Genomic DNA, 23,300 nt, shown 5'->3' on the forward strand with positions numbered 1-23,300 from the left:
TGAGCAAGATGGATTAAAGGAAAAAGGAACACCAGATCTGTTGTTTTAAAGCATGAGGAACATAAATGCAATGGCTTCAGAGAAACTCAGCCTAGGGCAAAATTCTGGCTTGATTCTCCTGTGGGGTTCTGCAGGCAAGATGAAACACAATGTTTTAGCTAAAGGTCCCCAAGCCAGACAAAGAAGGACAGATGTGTGAAGGGGTGGGAGCAATTTGCTCTGCAGCACTCCTTGCTCTGCACTTTCAGAAAAAGACAATATGTGCCCTTCTTTTGGAATCTAATGCTGATCACAGCTTGTGTGCAGGCAGCAGAGGAGCCTGTCTGGATCCCCAGGCCAGTTGAACAGATTGCATCAACAAGATCCCCTTATGAACTGTCAAAAGGGTTTCTACTCTTCTGCTGTCTTTTATGAAGTAGGCAGAAAATGCTCCCAGCAAGAGGGATTTAGCCTGTAGGAGAGAACTTTCAATCTTCCAAAAGCCATAATGAACATGTTTGTGCTTCCATCCAAGAATGGTACTGGCAACAAGTTGAAGGTAATTAAACACTGCCCACTGGCCATATAAATTTATCCTCTGTAATAATTTCAGAGATACAAACCCCTCTCCATAACCCAGACATTGTGCTGTGCAACAACAGTTTTTTGGGCCAACTTCTAACCTGCTGCAAATGCACTGCAATGAGAGTTACAGACATTTTATGCTAAGACTCCGATTTGTTCAATCCCTCTCAGATTCTCTGCAGCTCAGCTTCATTACCTCACACCTTCTAAGAAACGTCCTGCTTACTGGGAAAAGACCAGTGAACTGGAACGCATACTCAGTGGTTTCTCTGTTTGCAAACTACACAGACAATACCTTTTATCACTATCTAACCTTTGATTTTAATTCATATCTTTATACAGCTAATGTGGCCATGTTCACACTGTTTAACTTACTTCCTGAAAGGGATGACTCCATCTGAATTTTTAACCAGATATTCACTCGCTGGCTCCAATCTCCTGGTGCTTCCACCTCCCAGAGTCGCTTCTGTTCCTCAGGGTAAGTCTGCAAGTATTTCAGGCAAACTGAAAGGAAAAATCAAAAGGTAAAAAAGCATGAATGAATGAAAAGTACAATGGAAGGGGGAGTGCGTTCTATCCTGGAAATTCTCGGAGACCTACTTCCATTAGTTCCTTTTCTTCTCTCTTCTCATCTTCCTTTTTCTTTCAGGTGGTGCTTTTAGAGAAAAGCAATGTGGAACAGCCCGGACAAAAACTGCTGAATTCTGTCTATCTGCTTCAGTTTAGATTACTTCCTCATGAGCACAGAAATTTTGCAAAGACTCCTGCAGGACCTGCATCACAGAACTACCTCCAGACACACAGCAGGTTTTAAATTAACAGTAGTGTCTTTTTGCCCTCAGTACTCTGAAGGAGTGCTTCAGTATCTTCCAGCTTTAATAGATATGAATGCTCCTTTGTTTTCTATTTATGGACAAAAATTTCGTACCAGTTTGTTTCTGCATCAATACCACCTTCCATTCTACTACAACATTCCACTGCTGTGGTTTATTTCTTTGGACTGGTAAGACAGAAAATATGAAGACTAACAGAGGAATAACACAGTTACATGTGTCAGACGTATGACTGTCTTTAGAAACTGTATTTCCACGGATTCCTACCACTGTCTCTACACTGAGAGATTAATGTAATTTGGATACACAATCAATTTTAGCCATGCTTATCTTACTAAACTGAGATCAGTCTTACATAGCAGTTTCCTTAGAAGTCTGCAAGTCTGCAGATGTAAGAGGAAGAGTATGTTACAGGACATAGTTGAGAAAACAGTTGAATTAGTTGAGCAAACTTAAAGGGCATTTTTAAACTTTCTGTATCCAGCGCTCTATCAAATTATACCATCTGTACAAAGACAGCAATCTGCAAACAGGAGTATGATTTTTGTGCTCCTCTGACCACTGTACTCCATCACACTGCAGCATGAATTTAAATGGATCTTTTACCTTCAACATTCAGTTGAGTTTAATAATGGGACGTCAAAACCCAAACTAGTACATCCACATTCTTTATACAGTAATGAACAGAACACTGTCACTAATTTTATGCAAAGATATCCAAGCTAAATTAATCATATTAATAAAAGCTACTGAAAGTAATATATATACCAAAATAGAGATGCTTGCTAAAAGGCTTTTCACTTCCTTTCAGGCCTCTAGAGCATTTTTTAAAAATATTATTCTACTGTACTTTATCTTCTTATACAATTGTATATAGCATGCTGGTGAAAACTGTGAACATTCAGAACAGCATTTTAGAGTAAAAGGTTGTGATCTTTAGTTCAAGTAAGAGATTGTGATGCCAGTGAAAGAAAAAAAAAGGCAACTCCAATATAAGTAATACATATGCAACATTTAACTTCCATTACTAGTATTTTTACAAAGACCTCCCCCCCAGAAAAACAACTAGAACCACTGATGCCTGCCATAGGAAAAATTGATTTTACTGGGCAAAGGGAAAGAATGTTGTAAATATTATTCTTTGCTGAATTTAGAAATATCAGTGCGTTAGGAACTCCTGGTGTACGTTTTCCATGCATTCGAGGACACATTCTGACTAAAGATACAGTAAAAATTGTATTGACATACATTAGGAAATGGATGCAAAGTCATAAATTGATAGAAAAGCCCTCCTAAAAATGACAGCAAAGACTCTGCACCACACAGACTCTTTATGCTCCTGTAAAGAAGAAAGTTTTATCAATAATGTTATCAGAGATATTTCCTGAAAATTTTACTAGTAAAACCAGAAATCCAACCTGAACATGGAGAAGAAATAAAACTACTCATCAATCTTGTAAAAGTGACAAATGTTTCAAGATCGCCAATAATGAAAAAGCACCAGTAAGACTGGATACATGAGCAGAACCCAGGTGTGTAATTTGTTGCATGTAATTTTTTTTTATTTTTTTTTTTTTACAAATGCAGCATCTACAAGAGCATTATATTCATAGTGTAGGCTTGACAGCATCACTGCCATGTAAACAGAGCTGGTAAGTCACTGTCCCGGGCACTGACATAGTCCTGTTTCTCACAGACAGCAAGATAAGAATGCAAAATGTCAAAGAGGCAGTAAACATTCTAGTTGTTTTACATAAATATTGGCCTACCTTTCCTTTCTCTGGAAGTTCCAGAGAGCTCAAGAAAACTAACCATGATAAAAACAGTTCAGTTCAGACAAGCGCACTGAACACTTACACAGCTAAGAAAATCCTACCATGACCATATTGAAATCTATACATTATACATCACCCTTACCTAATGCTTCCACATCAAACAATTTACCTTGATACATGGCAGCAGAAATAGGGCAGCTGATCCCCAAGGCATCCTCAGTCTTGAAGGACTGACAGAAATCACGCAGCATTTTCATCCCTAGGCCACCTCTTCTGTACTTTCTCTGGACAAATATAGTATCCAAAACTGGCAGCAAGTAACATTGACTGGTAGTACCATCACATAGACTCCCTGAAAGAAGATGGTAAAAAGACAGATATATTAATTTGAAAACAAAATTGATACTGCTGCAGTAACTAACGGCAGTGGGATTCTAACCACAAATACTGCATTGAAAGCTCTACCGAGGCTACAAGGCTACTCTCACATAAACTGCATTTGGACAGACGGTAGTAATACAAGTAAAATGCCTTCCAAGAGGAAGATGTATGCCATTAAACTGAGAGTACCTGCTATGCATGTTAACATAGTGTTTTCCAGTCTTGGACTCTTCATAATCAGACCATCTATGTACACAAGCCATATATGAAGACAAGAAAACTATTTGACAACACAAGGACTCAGGCCTGAAATGACTGACTAGCATCAATTTACCATCCATGTACATTTCAGATAAGGTTAGCATTGAAAGATTACACTGATATATCTTCATTTTTAAAAAATATTTACAAGGATTCTATCTTACGCTTCTGTCTGGATATGTGATAACTTAAAAAAAAATTGGATATCCACACCTTCATACCAACATATGACATTTATAATATGACATTCAATATTACATATGACTGGTTTTTTTGCTAAATTGCATGAAGACCTCCTTGGTTTTCTTTCTTATCACCTCCCAGTCTACCGTCCAGTCTAAATTTTAAGTGTTTCCAGTCAAGAAACTTTCATTGCTTCACTAAGACCTGTTGCACAGGATGAAACATAAGAATGGTTTTTCCTAAGTTCCAGTACAAGACTTTTAATACAACCCGCTTTTTCTTTATCACAACCCCATAGCAAAATTAAACTAAGGTCTACTTCCATTTCTTAAGGCTGCATCGAGTAACTTTTGCTGGTATTTGTGAAGCATGACTTTGATTACTCTTTTTCCAGGATACTAATTCAGCAAAGCACACATGAATATATTTAATTCTAGACTCTGATTTGTCAAGGTTGTAGCTCTTCCCTTTAGCAATAGCCCATGTCACACACACTCTCAGCCATACAGCAAGAACTACACAACCAATCCATTCACATTCAGGGCTGGTCCACCCCTGCTTAATCAAAGTGCACGCTTAACTTCAAACACATGTTCAAGCACATTGTTGGTTTGTGGTGGTGTTTATAACCTTTCAATATTTGTAACACATGATGGGTAGTTGCTCTTTTTTCATAAGCCAAGAAACTGAGTATATCCCCAGTCCTGTTGTTAGCTGAGAGCCCAGCAGAGATGTTGTATTTCAGCAGTATTGCATCATACAGTGCAAAAACGGGACAAACTTCTTATGAAGTCAGTAGCTTTAAGAATTCCTGCATGTGGCAAGTGACTTTATAAGCTTATTATTAACACCTATAGTCTGTCTCCTATAAATCCTTATGAGACTGCTGTGGTAGCAAATCCAAGGGTTGAGTGATTTATGTCTATGCTCCTAATTTTGTTGAGAAGACGACAAAAACTTGCAATGTCTAAAGGCACTGTAAATAAAGAAACCACGAAAGCATTCTTCACCTTCTCCCTGGAAAACAGAAGAGTTATAGCCTACAGACATTTGAAACAAAATAAACAAAAACCTTTGGAATGAAGGCCGTATTAATTCTAGTTCCAATCCAATAACAAAGAGGTTATCATAAGCTAAAGGTGGCCCAAAAGAGATCACTGGGGTCTGACGCATTTTGTTTAAAGGTTTGTTTCATTGCTGAAACACACATACTAAGTCCTGAGGTGAGGGAAGAGACAGGGAAAATATGGGCACTGGCAATGGGGATGAAAGCATTCATGCAGTCTGCCCTTTGAAAACCTTTGATCTGCCTGGTTGGGTCACAAATGCCAAATGACCAACTTATGAGACAGCAAAATCGTAAACAGATATTATAAGGGCAGGAAAGCAGACAGCCATTAGCATTCCCAAAGAGCCACAAACCAGAAAACAAAACAAAACAAAACACCAACGTTGTGCATACTGACTGTTTCCCTGCTGAATAAGTCGACTTGGCACACACGTGTTTGGACAGGCCCTCTGCAGCCTGAGTGGCTACAGAAAGGGTGGGGAGGGTTTCTGCTGAACGGAACCCAAGGGTCAATCCGTTGTGTGAATTTGTATGTGCCTCCAATAAAATTGAATGAGTTCATGTCTTGACTGGTATGTAGTCATTCAATTTTTATTACAGCCAGAACCTTCAATCTACTTCAAAAACGCACATTAAAAACATTATTGCTAGAAAACACAGGGAGAGGAAAAACAACTGTCCAACAAGATTCCAACTAACAGTCTGTCAGGTTAGCTTCAATTCTGATAATTTCTTTTCCTACAAGAAATGTGTGCAACTTGTGAAAAAAATTTTTTTTTTAATTTCTAGAGATAACCAGTTTTGAGATTTTAGCTCATGCAGCCATTTCAAAAACAATCTGCTAGAGAATTTATCATCATTTAACAAGTGTTTGATACCACTTTTCTACAAACAGCCCACAGGTTTCATGGCAGCGTGCTTCACTAACTGAAAAATAAGTCAAAAATAGAATCTGCCCCTTCACCCCAATGTAAGACCTGGCTCAAGGCTTCTCACAGGGGACAAGGCTGTGTTTGTGTTCTTGCCCACAGAAAATTATAAACTACAAGTAAACCGAAGACACTACAAAGTTTAGGCTCTCATGGAACGGGGATGGAAGGATGGGAAGTGGAATGGACAGTGAATGACCTCACACCGAGCAGCACCTACACGCACACGGCCATTTTCCAGTGCAGCTGCCTCGATACCAAAAAAGGGTTTTGTTACTCTCCATTCTTAAACGGACTAAGGCACTCCTGGCTGGCTCAGAGCACCCTCAGACTTCCTCACTGATTTATTTGCACAGTTTTCTACATTCTCCTGGCTGTTGCAGACTAATGTGAAGGTGGTAAAAATCCATTTTCAGTAATTATTAACCTTCTGTACAGAAAAATAACAGGTTTTCAGGGAATTACATAGTCACTTTGCACAAAAAGTAGTATCAATAGCCACGTTCACTAATCCTACGCCACTACAAAAAAAAAAACCAAAAAAAAAAAACCCACATTATTTTAGAGGTTTTCACACAGATTTAGAGGATGCCCAGACAAAAAATCTGAAAGGAACACCTGAAAGAAATACAAAACAATCTAAAAACTGAAGTATCTATATGAGAATTTTCTGCAAAATATTTCAAGTGGTGCAGGCCGCCATTTGCAAAGTAAGGTACAAGGACAGGGAACTAATTTCCTGTTGTACATTTAAGTAGCTACATTCAGTGAGGTCTAACTCATCAGCTGTCTAATATGGAAGCTGCTGACATAGATAAAATTGAAGACATTTATCTTGGCACGTGACAAAGTGTCTTATCAGCCTCATTAGTGGCTTAGTACGTCTCATCAATCTTTAGTGCACCCAGTGGTAAATGCTGCATGCCTGTCACTGGATAGGAATAGGCACATACCGGAGAGGTTAGGGTGATGATCTGTGCAGTCATGAATAAATTTTGTTTTAATAAAGGTGTCTAATGCTCACGAAAACTGATAGCCTTGAAGAATGAGTCTTCTGTTTATCTACACAACAGGTGCAGGACAACCAGTGTCAGCAGTTGCCAAACTGTCTCAAGACACTGACTTAAAGTCACTGTGTCTCTGAGCAACGTGAGTGCTCAGAACCATCCATCCATTTTTAGCTGCACTACCAAAAGAGATCCAGTTAAGGATGTTCAAAAGATGGATGGATACATTGAACAGAGCCGAAATCACAAAGTTCTCTTTGTACAGTATTGTCAAGCTGGTTAACCGGAATCAATGATGTCCATTGAAAATTTAGCTTGCATAATGGCACACTAGATCTGTAGTAAAGATAGAAGAGACTCTTTCCTCCTTGGTCACCACTTCTATGGTTCACATAGAAAATCCATGGTTGAGATAGCTGTGCTCCACAGATTTGTTCTGGCTTATTTGTCTCCACTGAAGCATGTTTTTTGTCATACTTTGGATATTGGAAAATCCACAGGTGAAAAATACAGTCGAACACAACATCAGCATCAGACTCTCAATTACCTACTGGAGAAAATAAAACCATAGAGAACAGCCAGGAAACTGCACAGCACAGGAATAAAGGCAATCAGAATCATTTAGTGATTCTGAAGAAGGTCATTTCTTTCTAGGACCAGAAGCTGTAACGGAGGTTCAGCACAATGTAATGCCTAGTCCATAAAGCTGCTCCTGCTAAATGTTCAAAGCAAAATAGTAAGAGGAGAACAAAACAAAAAGTTCCTAAAAAAAATCTAGAACAACATTGTGATATATGATTTCTAAGAGAAGACACTTTACTTAGCTTGTTTCCAGAATAATAAATCCATGGCTCTTCCATAAAGCAGAAAGAATAGGATCAGCCAGAGCATGGCAGATGTGAAATTGAAATCATAGAACTTCAGAAAACAGAAATATTCTCCAAATATGCACAGAAAATAGCAAAAACAATCAGTTTCAAGCTTCCCAAAAAGGCTTTGGCAAAACACTGCAGTATTTTGTGACACAGGCCAAAAACTTACAAACATAGCTGCCCAGAGAAAAAAAGCACTGGCAACAAAAGACAGACGCTGACAAAGCTGGACTCAAAGGGCTTGTATTTTATGTGGACGTGGTTTAAAACTCTTAATTTACTTGGAAACATTTTCAACTTGGCTAATACTTCACTCATAAAAGACTACTGTGCAAATTTATTTTACTGATGCATTAATCATTACAGAAAAGAAACATACAAGCGTTTCCTTCCAAAGGCTTTGCTCAGAAATATGGACTTAAAGGAAAATGCACTGTGGTCATTGAAGCATTTGCCAGTTATGAAGAAGCTCATCAGCATATTCACAGATATGTACACAAGATTCCTTAATCACAGGGTGCAAAATGGTTTTTCATTGATAGTCAGTAGCAGTGTATCATAACAGTTGATGTGCAAGCTATATCTGTGTATGAATAAGGATTTTACACATCCCAGGCAGCTGAAGAGCAGAACAGCTCTTACTGCTGCTGCCTTTTGAGACTATCAGAGAAGGTGCCTTCAGACTTGTCCTCCAGAGGCTACAGCAGATGACATCTGCACAGCTCTCAACCTGTTTCTTATTCTCCCCTTTTTGATAGATAGCTACTGATTGCTGACTTCCACAACACATCTACCTCCACAGATACCAACTTCTCTACATTTAAGCTGATAGTGTCAAGAGGACAAGATAAACACAGACAGGTAATCAGCTTTTGAAGGAGGGTACATATTACCCAGCTGCATACCTGCAGTTACTCTAATGAAGCCTTTTCCACACTAGATAGCAATACACCCACATTAATAAACACTCATTTTAATAAAAGCCCTTCCCTCAAAACTTATAGTGGTGTAGGAATGCATAAAGAATCAAATATGACCTCATGTTTTTCTGTGCAAGTTAATCAATGAATGACAATATCCATTAATCATCATCCTTTAAACCAGGAGCACCACAACTGGATAAACCATGCCAGGACTGATCTGGTGTATACATGTTCCTCTACAGAACCTAGCCACTGCTCCTTCCATAGCCAGGGATGCGACCACTTCTTGCCTGGTACACTGCCTTCCCACAACAAACTCTACTCCTTTCTTTCAGATATCACAGTTTCTGAGATGCAGTTCTCCATTCTGTGAGCAAGCCTTGCATTCTTTGTTCGTACATATGCAACCTTCCTGTTGTCTGTATTAAAGCATATTTCATTTGAATACACCAGTACCTTAGATCACTCACTGTAACTGAGAATAGAGTTTGGAACCATCATGTTAAAATGAAAGTAATATGGATGGCTTCCAAATTCTGGGAAGGCCTGTTCCCCAAATTCACTCTGAGAGAGATTCGATATAAAAATGTAAATGGGAGCCAGGATTATTTATACTGAAAGATAAACAAAAGTATTACATTTCTAGCTGTCAGAAGCTAATGGGAACATGCCTCTACCATGACCTTACCTTTCATCTTCACTGAGTAAAAGGCAGCAGCCTCACCATTTCTCCAGAGTATTTTGGCACACTCAGTGGCAGAGTGAGGTAGAAAGAATGCATCATTAGCTGAATTCCCTTCCGGCATTCCAAAAATAATGCAGTTTAGAACAAAGAGGACAATCCTTTCTCCAAACGTCTGGACCTTAGTGAAGAAACAAAAACAGACCGAGGAAAAATGAAGCAGAAAACTGTATTTTGCCTTTCATGAATAGTTTCAAAATTAAAGAGGCTGCGAGGAAAGAGGTCAGGAAACGCGTACCCTTAATTTGGGGAAAATACCTTATGAATTGGTTCAGATAGAACAATAAAAACAATTCTTCCCAGTGTTCCACCCTTCATCCAGAGGGCACCAAATAATTTAGAAAAAAAGTTATAAAGCTTGAAATATCTCCTGAAGTCACACAGAAGAATTACAAAGCACCAGGAAAAGCCTCTCGCATGGAGTCACAGAGAACCAGTCACAGATTTGGAAACATGATCAAGGCAATCTAATCCTACCCAAAAGAGAAATAAAGTCAGGATTCAATGAGCTATCCCAATCACCACTTCCCTATTACATGTCTTGCCATGCCATCAAAGAACTTCAGTGGGCCAGGACCTTACTGAGCAAGAAAAGAGAATAAATACAGAGCCTGTCCCAAGCAGCTTACAATCTAGACTGAACAACAGAAGCTTTTATGACATGTTTCTTACTGGATAACCAAGACAAGCAGATGGAAGAATGCAAAGAACAGCACATTGGTCATCAAGGCAAAAGTGGTGCCAACATTTACACTGAAAAGAAGTGCTTCCACAAATAATAACAATTCAACTCTCAGTAATGAGCTAGAAGAGACAAGCTTTTAGTTTTCAGATATTTTTTCATTCTCTGTCAATACAGCAGAAGCTCAAAAACCTGAACAGTTATGATTCTGCCCCAAGTTCTATCTTACCAGGATTTGCATCTCAAAATCCCTCCAGTTCAGTTACTCAAAAAAAAAAAAAAAAAAAAAAAAAAAAACCACCTAAATTAATTAATTTAGTGAATAATTAACCTCCATGTATAGTAGATATTAAGGAAAGATGACAAAGGACAAAATCTGGACATAGAAGTTCGGGTATTAAATAGAACTGAATTAATAGCCTCATGGCAACACAAGACTCATACTCTTAGTAGAGAGTAGATCACAGGCTATACAAACCTCTTAAATTATGAAAATGTAGTTGTAAGATTATAAATAAGATCATCTGTTTGGAAAAAGAATTGCATATATAAAATCTATTAAATAAATCTGCTTTATAAAATGACCACAATACAAGTATTATCAGAGGCAAAACAATTTCACAAATAATTATGTAAGACTTTGTTCCAAAGAGCAGTAATGCTCCCTTCAGACCGTCAGTCAACAAACACTAATGTCAAGAGTACTGCTAACATGAAATGTCTGCTTATTTGATTATTCCTCTATCAGGCATTGAGGGCAAACTAAAACCAAGTGTGAATAAATCCCACAGCATCACAAAGTGCATGCAGAAAATTGTGTACAGAGGGTTAATGTGCATGCCTCTCTTCAGTGGGAGATATCCCCCGGGTCTCACAGGTTATATAGAGAATGAGTTGTAGGAAGCAAAGACAGTTAGTTATGATTGCTTCAACTGGGAGTGTCCAGGGCAAAGTCAAATGCTTAAAAGCATCCTCACCGAAATCAACCCATCTCTAGAAGGGTCAGCAGTTTTTACAACATCTTCAACAGGCCACCATCGCTGGTTCATATAAAGTGCCAAAACTACAACAAGAAAAGAGAGAAACACGTGAACTGCAATAACATACTAGTCTGATTCTAAACCTTTTCACAAGCAGTCCCAGATCCAATTCTCCCTCCAGCTGACCCTAGTTTGATCTGCTATGATGCAGTGGAACAATTACTGTATTTCAATTTCACCTCCACACCCCTTGGCATCCAATTTTCAGTTCTGCACATGAAAAAGTCATCAAGAAACACCAAGTGAAGATAATATTCCTCAGAAATTGAGGCGACTTTGGTATGACAACCTGTGTGCCATATGAATAAAGCATTTCCTGCACAGTATCTACTCAGCAACATATTAAGTGTGGGACAAAGAGAGCTATCTGGCTGAAGATTACATTATTTAATTTTATTTCAGCCTCTGTCCCCTGTCCATATGCATGCATGCCAATATTGACAGCCATTGCAAGTAAACACAAAAGTTTTCACATCCACCATATCAAACAGCTTCTCAGTTACCTATGTGTCTCAATTTCAATTTATCTGTACCTTCAGAGTTGCCTCCTAAATGTCTGCATGGACAGAGATTCACAAAAGTTCAGACGCATGCAGAGAGGACAAATACATGCACTCCTAAATCACAATTTAAGGAGTGTTCAAGAACCCTGATATCTTTATTGTCCTTAAACAGAGTGGCACACATCCCTACAATCTTTATACAAAATGATATAATGCAGCAAGTACAATGCACAGATACACGGAGTTCATATCCTCCAGTCCTAAGGGAGAGCACTCTCCTCTGGTTTTCTAAACTATCCAAATAAGGCTGAATATGAGAAAGTTAAAAACCATCTGCCAGCCAGAGACAAATTTACACGTAATGAAGTGCAATGACTTTAATAGGATTCATCATTCACCTGTTTTAGCCCCAGGTAATACAAATGTCTCTGAGGTGCAAAGGTTGGTTTCCCTTTTTGATTCAGAATTTACCAGCTCGCACTGGCTTTCAGGCTGGAGATTCTGCCGAGCTAACTTACATTTTAAATAAATTATTAAAGCATGTGCCAAAAAGCATTACACTTTGCATACTGGCTTAACAATGAAGAAAGTATTGCACGCAAGGGCAGATGCTTGCTTACAGCACCAGATCAATTCATTAAATATTATGCACTAACTTGCATGGGAGTTTCACACCTCTTCTGTGATGGATTCAATCTGTTCCTTCAGTCCCTTCGCTCTGCTTTCAAATGCAAGCAGCCACTGCTCCATTAAACATCTATGACAGGAGTCAGACAAAGGGAACATAATGGGTCAAAGGCTGACTTTAATTGGAGCAGCACAAAGTCCAGAGATGTCCAACACGTGTAGTAAAGGCCAGAAAACTTTGAAAAAGCTTTGATGAAAATAAGGAGATGTATAACCACATCCTATGGAGCTACTTTTATAGAGCATTTACTGTGCTATTCAATAATTTAAATGTGTGGAGGGGAACACTAGTTGACATAGCAACTGTCACACCACATTACTTGAGAAACCTTATCTATATGGATGCCTTTCCTGAAGGAAAAACATTTCTCCACATTTCATGCAAACATATGTACTCAGCTTTTTGTTATCATTTTTTAAGTCAACATCTGGTCCACAGTTTAATCCATCTATGCTTGCCCATATTCTCATTTTCATTTTATAGTTAACTTGAGGAATATTATTTCAAATGCAAACATGCTTTGTGAAAGCACATGTTCCTTCACTTTTATTTCCACCTCTTATTGTTCTTTCCAAGACATAAGGTTACATTCACCTCATCATAAGAGACCAAGTTAATTACCAATCAGCAAGTTACACACATACCTGCACGCTGTGATTCATGATTAACATGATCTTGCTTCTGCAGAACTAAGTGAAATGACTAAGTCCAACACATTTCAGTTCACAACTAATGGGGGTATCTACATGCTCAGTTGTGCAGCTTGCCCTGTAAGCACTAGTTTGCTAAGCCTCAGTACTTTGATCAGTTGCAGAGACAAAAATATTCACAGCGCTGCAAGAAGCTGAAACAAACAATTCCATTCCACTACGAGTATTTGGAAAGGGTAACTGAACAATAACAAACTGAATTGGGCACCAAACACAATGCAGTTGTGATTATGAAATGTATTCTTTCGCTATGCAAACACGGATTCTTGCCCAACCCGGGTCTGGATTACATTTTTACCTTCTAGGTGAAAATACACTGGCCAAATGTTCCCACACTGGCGTGCAATTATCCAAACGAAAATTGCACACCAGGACTTCACAGAGTACAGACAGAGAAAAGCAGAAAAAATAAAGTAACATCAGCTTGGTATTTCTTGTTCCGCAGCCTTCATCCAAATTGCTGAAACCCATCCCTCTGTCACAGTCTAAATTAAAGGCAAACACTATATGTAATAGATGTAAATTGAGTTTGTTTAATAAATATTGAATCTAAAAGTTCTGCTGAAGTCATCTTTCCCTAAATTTTGGAAGTAATTCTGGCTGATGGCACACTACAGATTGCAGAGATTGCTGTTGTTACATTTACACCTGAGAAAGAGAATGGAGAATTACCCAACAAGCATTTCCATGCAGCCAAGTTCAGGTCAGCTCTGATAACAGAATGCGCTCAGACATACTGCATTAAACTGCATTCTGCAGTGCTGACATACACTGAATGGCTGTCTGCCCCAGTTCCCTATCTTTAAAATGGAGTAAGAGCATCTCTCTCTCATTCTCTCTCCCTCTCAATCTCTCTGTCTCTCTAGGAGTCTTATCAAAATAAATACATTAAAGCTTGGGAGGCATGAAGGTGCTGCAGTAATGGCAGCTACTCAAGTATCCAAGATAGATATCTTTCCTGCAACCAATTACATTTTTTTCTACAATTCAAGTTTTACTCTATGATTTGTTGCAAATGTCTTGTGATAAATGTTCCGTGGCATCTAGCAGTTATTGTAAATTATTATGTACAGCACACATGAAGTGCCACAATAGGATATGTTTATTTAGTGTTATAAAGATGTTAATCACCCATGTTATGCTCTGTAAGGCCTTACAACATGATTTACATTCTCATAAAAATATCTGTGCAAATACACTAACAGAATACTCAGCCCACCACAAATAAATTAAAAATGCTCCCAGCTAAGACCACGAAAAGCTGCCACTTGTTTTCCCTTTGAAATATGCAGGTCATTTCAGATACATTACATAGCAATTCTGGATAACATATCTGATCACGATGATCGGATATAAATCCCAGGGTTGGATTCAATCCCTCTTCAACCTGTGCCCAAGAATCAAATGTCATCAAACTATAAAGCTCTTCACTGTCAAAGCTGTAGATAGGCTGTTAAATTTTGTATTTGTTAAGAATCCAAATTATTAGAATGTTAAACAAATGATTGGATTGGCAGTACTTACTCTGAGACCCGTGGAAATAATTGTTGGAAATAATTATATTATAGAGGATATTATTTCATAAACATCATGTCTGTCATTTTTATCTATGCAGTACTAATCCATTAGTCTCCAATGTGGATTTCAGTTGCTATTCGTAGAAATCTTTTCTTCTCTGCTTCTCTGTGTCCACATCTAATTAATATGCATTTTTCCTATTACTGTTATCCAACTGAAGATCTGTGCTAAAAGCACTGGCTTCACCTGCATTTATTTCACAGTTCTTTATTTTCATGTAGTCATTACATATTCCCGTTCCTCTTCTGCAGTCTAAACTAAATGCTACTTTCAACCACGTTCCTTTGAACATGAGTCCATAGGTATGCACAGCTGCCTTCAGTGCAAGTTTGGCCTCTGGTATAGGCACTTCTCTCCTTTATCACACCACAGCCTATCGCTCTTTGGAAAAATGTTAATGGAATATATAAATTAATGTCAGGAATGAACTTCTCTCTCAGTGGTTACAGGGGGACGATGAAGTCATTTTTATCTTAGAAACGTGTCCCACATTCAACTATGTGAATCACAGCCCATTAGTGAACCCCCAATTGAAACCCTGTGTAAAACAAGCTGGAAAACTTTGCAGAGTTCACCTCTAAACACAGATGATTTTTATCTGTTTTTTGTTCTTATGAGGAAATTTCCTGATTACTTGATTTGGGCTGAACAGTAGTTACACTGCTGTTTTATCTAAGGTCATTTTCCAGCTACCAGCAGAGCAATGCGTAGAATTTGAAAGCCCTCAATGTCAATCCTCCCTTCCACTTTGTAGCCCATCAAAACAAACCTGACAGGTAAGGGGAATCCACCTTGTATTCAAAAGAAAATCTCGAGTATTTAAGTATGTAAACCAGCAGTCCACCTTAAAAATCAAAGAAAGTACAACTGCTCAAATTTCAAAATATTTTTACCAATTCTAACCTGTCTCTTTATCCTGTGGATCAGTTAACAGCAACATTTTGCAAGTAGGACTATTTCGGTAGAGGGGGACAAAACACACACAGGAATCTTCAAGTTTAACCTAAAAAACAAACAAGCCCTGTAGCTGTTTGTACTGCAAAGCTGGCAAGAAGCACTTCATGTATTAGATGCACTTACAGTATGTCATACTAACATGCACAGTATATGCTTAGCACAACACCCTCTCAGTCCTCAACTTAAAAATGGAAAGTGATACATATGTAATAGCCCAATATTATCAGCAAGCAATTTAGAAGGAATTAGTTGTTAAAGGTAGTGAAAAACTTAGTATTGACTTACTACAACAGGTACACAACAGGGCTTTGAACGCTGTTACATGTGGACAAATGGTGTTAGGAAAGACCAGACACATTGTATCAACTGCAAACAAATACAACTTGCACTTCTTACAGCTCAGTCTAGCTGAGTACTTGTGGTGTTTTGCAAACAATGAATTAAGCCTCAGGGTACAGGGAGTATCAAAGCGTTAGGGCAGCGCATGGGCAGTTGATCTGTGAGGGACAGGGAGGGGAGATAAATTGGCACACGGTGGTGCAGGGAAAGCTCAAATCAAAATCCAGCTTTCAGCCTCTCAGACTCAAGTTTTAAACGATGTGACACAAACACAAAATCGCTGTGCTCAAACAGCTCTATATGCATGGAGATGACGATTTCCATATGAATATTGTAAATGCTCTCTTGGAAGTTTAGGTACAGGCAACAAGCGTGAATAATTTAGCACAGTATGTACTGTACTTCCAAAAATCTGGTCCATTGTGTATGTGTGGGTGTGCCTCTCTCTAATTGCACCCATTTGTCAGTTTGCTATGAAACTCAAATCAGTCATGTGATACATTTAATATTACTTGGTGCATGGAAGGAGCAGTATGAATATGGATGGCTCAAGATAACAACTTTAAGATGAAATCAGCGTTCACTAGTTTGTCGGCAGCAGAATCCTGGGATCATCTGTGCAAACATTGGACTCTTGGAAAAAAACTGACAACTCCCTGAAATCTGTATTCATGAGCTTCCTGCTCTCTCACTCTGTTCTGGCAATTCAGCCTTTGCGTGCTACAGATATAACAGCACGGGTATCACCATGGCACCTGAGAGCATTACTGTGATGGAAAGGCCAGTACTAAATCCAATACTATGGTTGCTATTTGGTTTTGCAATGTAATGTGCACTTTTCATAGGTGCTAGTAACATTAGGATGAGCCAAGTATAGCTTCGTCTTTCTGAACTCTGACAGTGCTCTTCCATGCTGATTTCCTTGTCGTTTGTGCACTCACTGATTGCCCACAGATCATGACATACCAAAAAGAAGTTCTGTGACCTGAGCAAGTGGGCTGACAGACACTAATTATGCACGGTTGCTGGTCCTGCCACTCAAAACCTGCTTCAATTCAGATGCATTAAAAAAAAAAAAAGAAAAAGAAAAAAAAAGAAAAAGAAAAAAAAAAGCTGGTAACTACAGCCAATTATTTAAACACCAAAATCCTCATCCTTAAGGTTGTAGGTACATAACAGATTCTCTGGAAATTAGAGTTTAACATATTACATTTAATTTATTTTTAATTACAAAATATCAACATTCAGCAAAGTACTTGTAATAGAGTATATAATAGAATATAAGGAAAAAAACACATAGTGTGAACATTGCCATTATTTATGTCCTTGACTAGCTGTCTGACTGCAGATTAGATTAGACCTGAATTAAATGAATGCAAGGAGAAATGTGTTGCTATGAGACTCAAATCTGTCATGTGATACATTTAAGGTCTGAAGCAATCCAGAGAATCAAGATAGCTCTGAATCAAAAGCCAGAAGTCCTCCTTTAACTGATTTCACTGTGTTTAATTATTGCAAGAATATACACAGCACTGCTTGGGATTTTATCTCAGCCTCCTTTTCAGTGGAACAGAAAATAAGCTTCTGAAAGTATAACCAGGCATGAAAGGCTGAGGGAAGGATGGAGAAGCCCTAACTGGAGGATCTGTGCGTGGTCAGGTTTATTTGTATTTAACCCTACACGGTCCACTAGAGGGCATTAAAAGAATACTTAAAGCTAGTTACAGTCAGTGCTCAAAGATGGAAGCCAGCCACCTGAAATGGTATGCTTCTGGAAACTACTACATGTTATTTTCCTAAACTGGGGAACAAACATTGCATTCCACACATTCATTTCAACTAACCCACTTACTGATTTGATAGTGCAATACCAGGTACTCCAGTATGACGTGGAAAATGCCCAGAATTGAAGGTTTAAACATATATATATATACATATATTGGTTTTAATCAGTAAGGTTGAAGTCAGCATATTTAACAGGCCAGCTCTCTCATCCCCAGATCACTCCTCAGGTGGCTCAGGAATGGATGGTAAATCACATCACTGACACCTACAGCATTTATCTATTAGTCTCATCTGATCTGAACTGGGAGAATCCACATTCAACATGACTGATGCTACAACTAGAAAGGGTAGAAACCAAAAAATAGTCAGTGCACCAGTACCTGTGTGAACTGCTAATAGAGGCAGAATAGAGCAGATCCATGGTGTCAACTGCTATCAAGCTCCCTGTTGATCCAGTTCTCTAAGGATCAACAGGTCAATGTGTAAAGTTCAGCTAAGTACTTCAGACCTTCACCTACACCTGGAGGGCTTTAGACTTCTAGTTTAAGCTTCTCTCTAATTTGCAGCATGTAAACTATTTGAAATAATGCAGAATTTACTGATTTTAAGAGATTTATAATCTGGTCACACCGGTTTGCCCCCATTCACAAATGGACTATGAACAGAACCAACAAACTAGTTTGCAAGTATCTAACCTGTAGAATGAAAAACAACAGCATATTACCTTTTCTCCTCCAGGGATGGAAAAAACGTCAGGAGCAGATGACGACTGCTTCAACAGTTTTTCATAGTATGTTTCAGCATCTGCTTGCAGAACCTCTGGATCTCCTGCTACTGTGTCTACCAAATAACAGCAACCTGCAGTTAAAATGAAACACACAATATTTTTACTTCTAAAGCAAGACAATAAATATGAATTTTAAAACCACAGTTTTCTGCTTAGTGTAAGTGGGCTCTTAACATTCCCTCTAGAGCCTTCTGTATAATCCTTGTCTTAAACAAGAATACTAGTAAAATCCCATCTATTTGTTACCTAACCCTTGACATGCGATTTTACAAAGTAGTACCATGACAGCATCAAATCACAATGGCTTTCTTTGAATTCAACAAGCAGAATCTTAAATTTCTGTAAGTGTTAAATAAATTGCTCTAAAACTGAAAAAAAACCCCAAACCCTTCCAAACACAACCTGATTTTTAGTACTGTCCAAAAACACAACAGAACAGAATTCCAATTTCTCCTTATTGCTTTTTGGAAGACCAACCCCTTCTGGGTTAGACCATGACCTGTTGTATAGTTAATTATCTCCTTCTCTTTTTTGACTCATTTCAATTGGGCATTTTAAAAACAATTCAATAATGTCCAAAAAATTAAAGTATTTACATGCAGAAGTGTTCCCAAAATAACAAATACAAGTCTTTATGCAACACAGTTTTCTTTCCACATGACTTAACACCATGTGATATTTATTCAAGATATTTGTTAACTGCATGCAAACAAAAATTACATACATCTGATGCCTGCCATCTAAATGCAAATTCCAAGCATCTCTTTTCTGATACAAGAAATCAGACTGATTGGTGGTTCATCACCAGTTGAAAAGAAAGGACAGTAGAATCAATGAGCTAGCAGACCAAATAGTATTCTGCAAGTTTTCTGTCTTCCTTTCTGAGGAAGGAAATATTTTCAATTTAAGGTGCTTTCAATCAACAAGCCAACCTGCAGCTCTTGTGTGACCCGAACTGAGGACAAAAACCTTGCAACACACTGCTGTAGTTTGAGCACTAATTCTGAATCCCATATTTTTAATCATGGTTTCCCTTCACATGGCAGTTTCAATGACCCAAGTTTAATGTGAAATAACTACGCTAATAGTAAGTGCAAAGTAAATGTCTGAGACAATGAACGGTCTCATGAGGGCCATTGTATAGAACTGTCTACATCAAGACTCAGAAACTACGGATGATGAAAGTATGATAGTGAAAGCAAGACCTTTCCATAGAAAGAAGAGCATGGGATTTGCAGGACAAGGTCAGACCGTTTGTCCACCGTCCCACCATCCTCCCTCTGGCAGCAATTATGATCTGATTCCTTACCAGAAGGTAAAAAACTACATCTAATACACCACCTCCCAGCACTGCTTAAAACACATTAGGCACTATTTTGCTGCCCTTACAAGCAATCAGCTTACAGCCTGAGCCTTGACAGCAAAGCTCTGTAGTCAGAATGCTGAACATAAGCCACCGTTCTGTGACAAAAATGAGAGAAAGAAGCATTGCAACACTGCACGTTGAGTCGCATTATAGAATCCCAGCCAGTACTTAGCAGTAGCACTTTTCTGCTGCTGCAGGCGTCCCTGCATAGTGTTTAACAACACCAACCAAACAAGCCGTGTGAAGGAAGGAAGAAATCAAAGATTGTTATTAAAGAGCAGCTGAAGGGCAGCACATAAGACTTCAGTTTAGAACAAAGAAAAATGCTGATTATGCTGATAAATACTCTTCATGAGATGCTGCTTACAAGGTGTTACTGTGCCACTGTTAAGCCAAAACAACTTACTGAGTGCATTAGTGCTTTCTCCTCACTGAACAAAACAATTACCACCTTTAGGTTTACAGTAACCTTCTGGTACCTAGTATGCTTGTATTCTATAGGAATGGCAACACATTGGAAGAATGAAATAATATCACAGATTAAATAACGAGATATTTGAGAAAATTTTGAAACATTTCATTAATTCAGCCTTCCACAGAAGTAATTTTTTCTCCAAAAATTGCTTTTAGACTGCCATTTAACTTGGTTTTCCTGTGTAATACTCTGAAAATGTCAGAGTTAGGAGCACACGTTCCAACAAAGGGGAAATCAAAGGAGGAGGTGGGGGGATCCTCCAGGACAATACATTGCAGCGTCTAACTTCTGGTACCCCAGAGTGTCCTGAAGAAGCCAGTTGTACTAAAGCCAGATTCTGTGAACATCCACCCAAAATTTGCACACATGTGCACTTATCACTTCTACTGTACAGCTGCCACAGGCAGTAGAAGGATCACAGAGTTTGCTTGATTTTGCTTACATCAACTGCGCTTCCCAGTTTTCCCCCGAACAAAGTGAAGAAGTTATACTTCCTCTTCTGTGTACATACTTTTTGTATGCTTTTTTTTTGTCTATGGAACCAAAACCAAAAACCCTGACATAGTCTAACTGTTACTATTAGGCATTTGATTACAGCAATAATTATTGCTGGCTAACAGGGCATTATAAAGTCTCCAAAATCAACAGCAAAATAATTTAAATTTGCTTTGAAGGAAAGCAGCACTATTCTCCTGCGAGCGCTTCAGTCTGAGGCCCCCGCCAGCATCCTGAGGTACGAAAATTGCAATGTCCCAAGCACAGCCTTTTTACAGATCTCATTCAAATTGGATCTTACCCAGCAACAACAAAGGAGCACGTTGTTGCAGCCAATCAGCCAGCACCTAGCGAGCACATTTTCCACCAGGCCATGTGCACAAAGGGTTACCATCGGAGCAGGGAGCGGAGGGGGTGGGAGGGTGAGTCATAAAGAAGGGGCCTCTTGCTGCAGCCACAGAGGAAGGGCCATAAACCAGAAGCAGAGTAAATTTAGAACGGAGGCCTGCTGCGTTACAGGGATTCCAGGTATTCACAATGTAGTGGCTGCCAACGTTGGTCAACACATCATACAGATTGCTCCTACAACTGCATGATGAGGAGGGGTTTGCAGGCAACAGATGGGTACCAGCCTTTGTCTTGTGGGGTTCCAGCACTCGGGGTAACAGAGGAAGAAGCGGATGCAGGTCCACTGAAAAAAACCTACCTAGAGATAATTAAAATAGAAAACTGAATGGCTGCAATTTGATTTTGTGCACGAAGAATGGATTTTAAAGCAAAAATTGAGATGGTAATTCTGCTCTCTTTTGTTCCCGCAGAGTAGTCTGGGCCATATTCTCAGCTTACGCATGATAAGTGCATTTCCTCTCACGCTGGTAATAATGTCCATCAATTTGCACTATGAATCTGATATACGACATGAAAAGCTGCAGCTACAAACAGCGACGCAGCAAGCAGGCACTGCCCATACTCAGTCATCCTTATGGGACACCAAACTCCAGCACCCATATGTGCCTCAGCTTGAAACATCACAGTTTGACTAATCCATGTAAACCAAGGCCCTTTGCTTCGGTTCTGATCCCTAAACCAAGGGTTTTTATCTTCTCCAGACAAGAGAGATGAATTTTATGGGCGTTCCATGAAGTGGACAAATATTTTTCTTGTAGGGGTAGAAGTCAGATGAAGTTCTCTTCAATTAAGATAAAAAAAAAATCAATATGTGGGAATCCAGATAGATTTGATTAACATTCTTACGTTCTGCTCTGGGTAGATAAATAAAGACTGGAATCACAAAACAGAAGGCAATATTCCATCTTGAACTAGAAAATTATTTTTGTAGACTAGAGACAGACCCTCATCATTACAGATTCAACAAGACTGTCATCTGATCAGTTGAAGTAAGCAGGAAATATTTTTCCACGGGCAAAAGAATTTATTCTCAATACAACAGAAAACACATGGTGCACACACTTGGATGTGAAATTCCACAAGTGAAACTGCAGAGTGCAGGAATGCCCAAAGGTAAATGAAATGCTTCAACTCTGATTCTGTCTGACAATTCTTCCACATCCCCTGCAACTAAACTCTATATTGTAAGAGAAATAATTTAACTCGAATTCAGATAACTGTAGGCTTACATAAATGTGATGCTCCAGCAGCTGAAATCCCTATCACACTCCTCAGGCTCTCTTTGACTAGACTAGTCATTTTAGAACCCTACTTATCAGCCTTACCATTTAGTCACTGCCTAGCAGATCAGTTACAATTTGGGACAATCGATTCCATCTCTTTGTGAAGATGTTTTAAATGCTCTTGTAAATTTCATATTAGTACGTACTGCATATACTCAGTTCCTTTTGATCATGAACCCAATGCATCACTTATTAAACAAGACAAATTTGTAGCTAAAATTTTCCCTGTATTCATATGTAGCTTATCAATACTGGGTCCATCACATTGGTGACACAGAGATTTCAGACTAGACCCATCACTGGGTTGACAAATGAAGATGAGCTGATATTTCCAAGGAAGAGTTGAAAAGAGCATTTTAGAAATTCATAAGAGCATTTAAGACGCAGCCAGATTTGTAAAGCAAAATACATCACCCTCACTGTGGATGAAGCACGAAACAAGCATTATGTCTGACGTGAATTAATCATTTATCCTACCACTACTTTTTCATGTTCCACAAACACAGGGAACGATTAAGAAACGTGTGTTTGCAGAACAGCCATCAGTCACCACATCATTTGTCTGCACTGTGCACCCGTTTGTACCTATTTCTGCTAATTGCACTGCATTTATGTGTAATGAGAAGTGTGGTTCCTAATGAAGCCAAAAAGATAGAAAAAAACAA

The 23,300-nt window shown here is 38.7% G+C and overlaps 1 protein-coding gene across 1 annotated transcript in view; it reads right to left on the reverse strand.

The window, feature by feature from the left end:
• The window catches only part of LOC122182482 (protein FAM169B-like), a 34,887-nt gene that overhangs the window by 4,024 nt on the left and 7,563 nt on the right, over positions 1 to 23,300 (reverse strand). The window contains exons 2-7 of the mRNA XM_042875803.1: positions 18,546 to 18,679; positions 15,644 to 15,743; positions 11,199 to 11,284; positions 9,486 to 9,660; positions 3,342 to 3,524; positions 940 to 1,068 (exon numbers count right to left, since the gene is read on the reverse strand). Of these exons, the coding sequence (XP_042731737.1) occupies positions 940 to 1,068; positions 3,342 to 3,524; positions 9,486 to 9,660; positions 11,199 to 11,284; positions 15,644 to 15,743; positions 18,546 to 18,679 (807 nt within the window). The remainder of the gene's footprint in view (positions 1 to 939; positions 1,069 to 3,341; positions 3,525 to 9,485; positions 9,661 to 11,198; positions 11,285 to 15,643; positions 15,744 to 18,545; positions 18,680 to 23,300) is intronic.

The sequence above is a fragment of the Lagopus leucura genome, unplaced genomic scaffold (assembly GCF_019238085.1).
Source record: "Lagopus leucura isolate 7727_CA_CO unplaced genomic scaffold, USGS_WTPT01 Super-Scaffold_100015, whole genome shotgun sequence".
In the NCBI taxonomy this organism is placed as follows: domain Eukaryota; kingdom Metazoa; phylum Chordata; class Aves; order Galliformes; family Phasianidae; genus Lagopus; species Lagopus leucura.